Source organism: Notothenia rossii (assembly GCF_949606895.1).
Source record: "Notothenia rossii genome assembly, chromosome: 8".
Lineage (NCBI taxonomy): Eukaryota > Metazoa > Chordata > Actinopteri > Perciformes > Nototheniidae > Notothenia > Notothenia rossii.
In genome coordinates this window covers 70,867,464-70,876,147 of record NC_136906.1, presented here as the reverse complement: position 1 = coordinate 70,876,147, position 8,684 = coordinate 70,867,464, and the positions used below count along the sequence as shown (strand labels likewise).

At 42.3% G+C, this 8,684-nt stretch overlaps 1 protein-coding gene across 1 annotated transcript; it reads right to left on the bottom strand.

Moving 5' to 3' along the window:
* Window positions 1-2,169: 2,169 nt before the first annotated feature.
* Window positions 2,170-7,496, bottom strand: LOC307016733 (uncharacterized protein). Its single transcript, XM_079646007.1, is given in 21 exon segments — window positions 2,170-2,428; window positions 2,499-2,619; window positions 2,704-2,845; window positions 2,997-3,186; window positions 3,278-3,408; window positions 3,488-3,585; window positions 3,656-3,825; window positions 3,908-4,085; window positions 4,088-4,290; window positions 4,416-4,533; window positions 4,616-4,824; window positions 5,139-5,295; window positions 5,378-5,595; window positions 5,680-5,776; window positions 5,853-6,017; window positions 6,105-6,182; window positions 6,262-6,405; window positions 6,813-6,937; window positions 7,023-7,118; window positions 7,202-7,272; window positions 7,350-7,496. Coding segments are annotated over 21 exon segments (2,802 nt in total). The 5' UTR covers window positions 7,370-7,496; the 3' UTR covers window positions 2,170-2,357.
* Between the last annotated feature and the right edge of the window lie 1,188 nt (window positions 7,497-8,684).

The window sequence follows — 8,684 nt, the reverse complement described above, 5'->3', positions numbered from 1 at the left end:
GAATGTCGAGCGACGTCCCCGGCCATTCCGCAGAGGACGCACCGAGCCTCAGTCCGTGTGCACGAGGCAGCCACGGACGTCTCCAAAAATCCCCGGCAGTTTGATAAAAACGGCGTTTCTAGCCATTTTCGGTCCAGTCTTTGAAACTTCTGCGAGACTTATGTCAGGGTCACCAGTGTAGTGCAGAGAGAAGGGAGTCGGAGGCGGTGCATCGAAGGTGCAAAGCTGGCTTTGAGCAGCAGAAAAGCACATGTTGCCGGCTTGAAGTCCGGGAAGAGAAGGGAAGAAAACACAGTAGGTAAAGTCAACATGTGTACGTGCGGACCAATACCCCCAACCTGTAGTTCCATGAGTGAATTATGATAAACAGTCATCACCACAGGCTTCACATTCCCTATGGAAAATATGACAGTGTTAAAGAAAGTCTCAAACAATACATGTAATGTAATGACAAAGTGAGAGAAACACGATGGATGTTAGATTTAACCGGGGTCACAGAATTTGACGGATAGCAGAATAAGCTGTAACACTAGTAGCCTACAGACTGCAGACTTGCTTTACATCGCCAAAAATTGAACAAACAACTGTACTGGACTGTAAGCAGGAAGAGATACACTTTGTATACAGTTATTCTGCACATTTGAAGTTCTGGTTTTTAAACTTAGAGTGAGCATTTCCAAGTATTTGAGGGTTGTCTTGCTCCATTGGCTGTGAATGTTAAAGACCCTGTGAAGTGTGCACCTGTGCATGATCTGTTATGCTAATACGTATAGTAATGACCAAAATTGTCCCCTGGAACCCATATCAAAAGATGTTGGAATAGCAACGAATTTGATGAGTTTTGAATTTGCCGGGGAAATCTGCAGTCGACCTTCGCCTTCGTGGGCGTGGCTTGCGATCTACTGCGTGACTTCACGAGATGGACGCCGCCGCACTGTTTACATTCACCACCGTTCATTTTTTCTCTTTTTCAAAGTCGAATTTCTCAACGTTTTTGAGCTAGTATTTTCCTGGAAAGTGTGTCGGAGTCGACTGGAAGTGATTGCCAATCGAGAAAACCTGACAATGGAGGCGACAGTGAAGAAAGAGGGATGAAAAACACAGGGGAAACGATGCATTGCCGCTGGCTGTAGTAATGTCAAGTCTGCCGAAGTGGCGATGTTTCTGTTCCCAAAAGATGAAGGTGAGCCTGGCTGGTGTCATTGTTTCGTAGATTATTTGATTGATCATGATAAATAAAGGCCACTTGTCGATTCGAGAGAGAGAGAAAGAGAGACTGAGAGAGTTACAGGGTTGTCGTTAGCATCTGGTGCTAGCTCGGAGCTAACGGAGATTAGCTGTTTCAACAATAAGGAGAGGGAGAGTGCTCTCCTGTGGGACTGAGAGAGATAACGTCAGCTCAGGGAGGTAAACTGTAGCCTAAGTTATCTCAGTGGGTTTGGTCATCTATGTAAACAAATATTTCCATCTATGTAATATTAGTTGTATAAAATAGGTTAAGAAATCCTTCCAATGTTTTTTGATTATTGAAATATGTTTCATATGAGTGTTGAGAGCTGTATCCATAAATCTCTTAATGTTGCCCTCAAAGTGCACCAAATTGATCACTTTCCTCATCTATCCTGTCCGAAAAGCTGTCCAAATCAATCATTTCTCTCACACTAGTATCACTTTCCAAAGTCTCCGCCATGTTTACAATCGTAACTGGGTACATCTTGTGACGTCACAGCCACTATCGTCTGCAACTTCCGTTAGGCTCAGACGGCAAAATTAATAATTCTTTAATTATGAATAATTACAAATTATTTTAGCCATGAACAGGCACAATATGTAAGGCATGAAACTGCCTTTTCATTTTGGTGCAAAAACATGCACTTCACTGGGTCTTTAAGGTTTGTTGTGTTTCCTAAAGGCAGAAGTGAGGACAGTCAAACATCACATTTTAGTGCGTCTCCAGTAGGCGGGGCTTATCAATGGGGAAATAATAACTTCAGAATGTATTTCATTTAGCGCCTAACACAACTTATCATTTTGTTTATTATACAAGATGTATTTTCTACATATGTTGATGATTATCTGCATTTTGTTGGAGTTATGAGGGTACTGGTTGACACAAAACCTGCTTTTACAATTGACCACAGAAGATGGAACACATTGATAAAAGAGACCATGAATAAATGTGGCTTTTATTTTTTGTATTCGTTTATTTTTCAAAATGCGCGAGTCGTTATCGTCATCCATCAATATAAAAGGCAGAACATTCATAGATAAAATTGTGTTCCCCTGGTCCTGGAGCCAAACAATGAATAAATATACATAAGGTGCAAACGACACAATGTAAACACTTCAGAAAATATTCAGAGGTTAGACAGAATAATTGCCCCAGAGGAGATCTGCTTTCGGCGTGTTGAGTCGGTGCTTCTTCGCTCTGCAAAACAAGTAAAGATTACCAGCAGCACATCCAGATCGACTACATTTGATCAGACTCGATCACTTACCCCTTTTTACACCTGCAGGTCTTGAGTAGCTCTGACCTGGAGGATGCACACACTGGCCTCTGCAGGAACCATCTGCCTGGCTGCTTGTGTCACAAATCACTGCATCACAGTGGACATAGATCTGTGGACAGACAGGATGATTTATTACACAGGGCTACATGCAGCAGTGGCCAAAAGACTCCTGACTTGGATTTACAAGTCTTACCTGGTCTTTCAGAACCTCGTCATCTTTAGTGAAAGTGAACATCTTTACAGAGAAGCGCTTGATGTGGGACGGGACTAAAACTCTTGAGTCACTCACAACGGGATGGAAAACTGTGGCATAGCTGTCATCGCGATTCTCACAGCTAGTGAAGGAATTCGAAAGTTAAACTAAAGCTGCCATTAAATGAAATTAGAATGCTTTTTAGTGGATCATTAAGACAGTGTTTACACAACTCACTTCTGGCCAAAGGTCTCAGTCGAGAACATGTAGTAGTTAGTTTTGCACAACATTACCTGTCCACAATGATGTCCCAGCTTGGCAGAGATGTCCTATCTTCATAAAGGGTTGCCCAACAGTTCTCAGCAATGAGTTCCAAGTGCGGGTCGGTAGAATGCATCAGCTCCACCTCAAAATACAGAGGCTGCCGCAGATATTTCACCACTGGATAATCCTCTGCTTGGTAGAAGAGCTCGTAGGATGGATCTGCAGGAGAAGAGTCCCGTTAGAGAAAGGAGGCCTGGACATTTACAGTGTTTTGTATGCATGAACAAGATGTTGTAAAATTCCACCATGCCTTGGGCTAGCCTCATCTGCACCATCAGTTGCCCGGCACCGATCTCTGCAGCGGGCTCAAAGGTTCTTGGTTTAGCGCTGAAGGCAACAGCCTGAGTCTTATTGACCACATAGAAGCAGGAAATGGTTTGCCTATTAGAGGAAAAATAAAATATATAAACACATACATTGAAGGTGTTCATCTCCAATTATACAGAATCAAATATTTTACCTGTAATCAGGATCAACTGGTGATGTGTTGGCTGCTCCTTTGGCGTTGTTGTAAGACAGGCGGATCTCATTTTCATACATCATGTAGTTGTCAAAGAACTATTTAACAAAAATACATTAACATTTGACAAAATTCCCCTTTGATATTTAAATGTGATTTCACACTCACCGTTCTGGTGGTTCCACAGGTATCCACACTGAAGGAGAAATATGCAAAGCGATCGTCGCTGAACTGTGGTGTGCAGGACTGGTCCTTTAGCGTCAGCTGACTTGGCTCCAGATTACGAGTAGATTCAACCTTTACGGCCACAGCGGTCATTGTGCCATTGGGGTGGCACTCTGGAGGTAGAAGCAGGCAATGTGTAAAGCAACAAAAATCCATCAATTAAAGCAGCAAATATACTTAGATGTCACATCTTACCAGTTGCTTTTAAGGGGAAGTAGCAAGCCAGATAGAGATCAGCAAGCACCCAGTCGTTTGTACGATCCAACAGAAGCAGGTCAATTCTGGATTTGACTGATTCTGCAGTGAGCAGCTGTGGAAAAGAAAGTAAAGTTGGCCAATGCAGAAGATCTATGGTGGGATGTTGTAGTTTTGACATACCTCGAAAACAGCGTCCTTGGCAGTGTATGGCAGAATGAGGCTGAGGTGTGTGCCGTTGTCATAGAAATTGTAGTCTTCAGCCATCTCAGCCGTCAGCTCTCGAGGTCCAACGATAGCCTTGAAATTAGAGCCGTGACTCCCGAACTTCACGCTGATGTGAAACTGGTTCTGGTCACAGGTGCCAGCCATGATGGGTAGCACTAAAGCAGCAAAGCATGCATTATCCATTTGATTGTGTAGCTTTTACTCCAATATGTTTCATTTCATTTTAGAAAACACAATTTGCATAAAGATATTGTCAAAAGCAAATTCAATATGATCTCACCAACATCCTGCAGAGAGGCCTGCAGGTCGACCGGGAGAGCAAACGGAGTTTCTTCAGGCAGGATGATCAACCCAAAGATCAGAGGGAGGAAGTAGGATGTAACCATGCGCTCAGGATTCTGCAACAAATGAAATAAAAGCTCAGCAACACTGAATATATGCTGGTAAAAAGTGATATTTTTAATCTATAATGTCACATACATGTTTTAAGACAACATCGGCATCAAAGGGCACTTGAAGAGAGAAGCTCTTGGCGCCATTAGCCAAGCTGTGTTCCTGGACTGTGAAGCCTTTGGCATTGCTCTCCTCAACAGTGAGGACCCCGGTGGAGAAGGTGATGTTCCTCAGCTCAACGTCATGGAGGAAGGTTCCCAAGAGAACGCTGAACACCCGAGTCTCTGGGACAGTGTCTGAGGAACAGAAAGTGGCAGGTTTACAAATTCCAAACCAGCCTCGACATTGATAGAGAACAATTGAGTAGTTGGCTTGAGTGCTACTTTAAAAAAAAAAAACAATTTAAAAAAAGGCACTCTTTGTAAGCAAAAGTGGATTATACTGTACTTGGCTTTCTTGAATTCCTATACAAACACACCATTTTAAGATAAATGACCACTGAAACAGGCCTCGTGTTTTTGTCAGACTTGTTGATCCAAAGCTAGGTAAAAGTCTGACCTCTTTTTGGTCACCAACATTTTTTTCATACTCACTACAAAATGTGACTTACCATCCTGGACTTGGGGAGGTTGAGGCATCAAAGGAGTCATGATGGGGAACAGAACCTTGTATCTGGTATCATCTTGGGTGTCATCTGCCCTCCACAGTACCTCTAGCATGGGCTCCACGAAGTAGGTGATGTGGTACTGGTCATCTGGGGCATGGCTCTGCAATAATTCATGACATTTCAATAAAACATGCAAATGCACTAGTGACTCTTGCATTTCTAATCTAGAGATTTCCCCCAACCTTGTAGTAACCATCAGGCGAGCCCACTGGGATCTCGACGACGATGTGGAAGTCTGTGGTGCTCAGTGTGTACCCCCGTGCGACCATCTGAGATCTATCAAGCCTCTGCCCGTTGATGCCCATGTGCATTTCTGAGACTGTAATTCTGCCGTCCAACAGAGGAGTCACACGGCGAGGTACGTGCCAAGAGATCATATCCTCGGTGAAAAGGACGCCACCTGTTAATTACAAAATGGAGCCGTTGAGGTTAACTGTGCAACTATTAAGCTTACTGTGAAGGCAATATGTTGCTCAGGACTCACCTTTGGGACAAGCAGCTGCCAAGTTCACTATATTCAGACCCTGTGGTGCCATGTAGTAGGCGCTCACCCTGAAAACTTCCATGGGGACTCCAGCCACCTAAAGAGAGGAGAGGTTTAATATACTTGACAAGGAGGGAAAGGAAAGAAACACTGTATAGGAGTGTGTTGCTTACATCCTCTGAATAAGTCTCTGCTGTATTGTACGGGCTTCGCATAACCAGACGACTAGAGGTAGTTTTGGCAGCGTAGCCGGCTTGTTCAGCCTCTTGCAGCACCATGGTCACTGGTTCTGGGGTGTAAAACGTCATCTTCCAGATACCTTGTGATGCACCAGAGGCCTACAGGAAAGAACAAATAATAATTAAATCCTCATTGGTGTAGGGAGGAATTAAACTGTAGTATCTGAACAGTTTAATTCAACATACTTCAGGATTGGCTTTGAGCTTGTCGTCTTTACCATCCCGAGTCTGACCCTTAGCTTCAGCATCAAGGTGGTGCGAAACCTAAAACAGAAAATGGTGGTTTTAGCATTTGTTCCCATACATACAAGATGGTGGAATCATTCATTTAAAGATGACCTACTTCCATGTAGTTCCTGTCACAGAGGATCTCCCTGGAGGCCCAGCGAGTGTAACTGCAAGTCTGATACACGTCATGACTGACCACGTCTGATGGATTCACGCCGTACATCTGGAGTCTCAAGCCAACGTTAAATGTAGCATCATCCTATAAATATATAACAAATTAAGAGAAATCCCTAATATTCTTTGGTTCCAGCTTTTTTGTCATTGAAAATGTAATATCCTTGCCTTCAGGGACACATTTGAAGTCTAAATGGATATTTGTGTATGTAACAAATGAGTCAAGAAAGTACCTAGCAGATGAATACAGTTTTGAGTGGAGCAGTGTTAACATTTTAGGGATGTACCAAACAAAAAAGGGAAATGTACTTTGTGTCTTTTAAGGTTAAGGGGTTGAAAATTAAATTCAGGGAAACACAAAAATGGGAGCAACCATGTGCTTGTTGAGCCATTAATTCAGTCACTCGAGACAGAATTAGCACATGTGGCCCCAACTAAATTTGGTAGAAAATGACATTGAATGCTGTTAAACCACTTTAGCTCAAAACAAACCTTGTTGTCCACAAAGCAGCCCATCAGGGAGGTGTAGATTCTGGTGTTACCCCACGGGTCAGACTCCATGCTGTATCCACACTGAGCAGCCATGCTAGGTGTCAACAAAATGTGCTTGGTGCCATCTGAGGGGAGAGAATAAGCTTTGTCAAGGACCCCTTTCCTCAGTCATGAACCAATCAGCTCATTATTAGCAGTTTAAGTACTTACTGATAGCCTCCACCTCAAGCTGGTTTCCCATTGCTAAAGCCTTGTCTAACGACAGTCTCATTACATTTGCGGCACAGTCAGACCTTAACCCACTTCCTGTTAAAAGAAAAGGCTTGTGAGGAGAATTTAAACCGACTTAATATGCTGTATAAAATAACTTAATGAGAATTGAAGCTTACTTGATTGTGAATTTAGCTTCACATTAGGCCTGGCTTGACCCAAGATGATAGCTGCTGCCATCCATAACAAGCTTGAACACATAAAACACATCATTTAGAGACAATTAAGTATACACATAGAAAGACATTTACAATAAATTTAACTCACATGTGCCCAAGCCTCAGCATGGTGCAGTTTGTAAGCAGCAAAACCCAAAACTACAAGAATACAGTCAGTATCAGAGCTTGGCAAATGTCCAGCACACCTTCCAACAAAAACACAAGTCTAAAAGGAAGGGGACTGGATGATTAACTGAGACATCAGCAGCTGCTTTATATTCCACTTAACGACAAAGCACAGGTGAGACTTGTTAAGGATTCTACACACACACACACACACACACACACACACACACACACACACACACACACACACACACACACGCAAACCCGCACGCACGCACGCACACACACACACACACACACACACACACACACACACACACACACACAGGGTGAGCTGATGTATGCCTAGTTTATTAAGAACATATTGTAAAAACATATGTATGGAAAGGAAAAACACACATTCTTCAGTAGTGTAAAAAAGAGTATTTATTGTTCAGCAAAACTAGATTTGTATTTGATATTATACATATAATACATTTTTATATTTCAAGAAGCAACAAAAATAATCCGCAGTTAATAATAAATTCCACTTTTCCTTAAAGCCACATGTTCATTTGTTGATTTTTGCCTTTGAGCCTCTTTATTATGACTGTAATCTAATACTTGATTATTGTTTGTGCATATTCTCAAACCTCCTTGCAAGATGATGCACTAACATTTATTACAGACAGTAAAACCAGAGCTTATCGTTTCACTCGGGTCGATTAGTCTGCTCTGTCCAATTATGCAATGATATGCAACCCAGTCTCATGGCATTTCGTGTTCACCAACACGATTTTTAATCTATTGATTCGTAGCAGCACGTCTTTTTCTCCGGTCTGGTCGTGGAAGACCGGAAGCTGTGTAGTTCATAAAAACAAGTTCTTACTCAATATTAAGCCACAATTATTCCTTTTATTTTAAATCGTATAATTTCGGACTTTTGTTGCCGTCTGTGAGGAAAATAAATGGGGCTCAGAGCCTCAGAATACTGAAATCTGTATTTTTAAATCTTTTTTTCCTTCTAATTTGTTATTCTTTTCAAAATAATACACTGTTATTTACTCACCAATAACACACAATTATCCTTGCTTTTATTTATTGGTTTAATTCCATAATCTCTGGCTTTTTTGGTGTCCGTCAGGAACTGAATTTCAAAATAAAAATAACCGGAAACAGACGTAGGCCTCTAGGAGTTTAGGATGGCCGAAGACACTACACTACCCAAAATCCCCAGCTATCGTTTAGGACTACAGTCCCCGTGATTAATCTTCAAGCGCTGGGATTGAATGTTGGAGTGGCAGTGCGCCAAGGTTACGCCGAGCGTCAAACAGCTGTT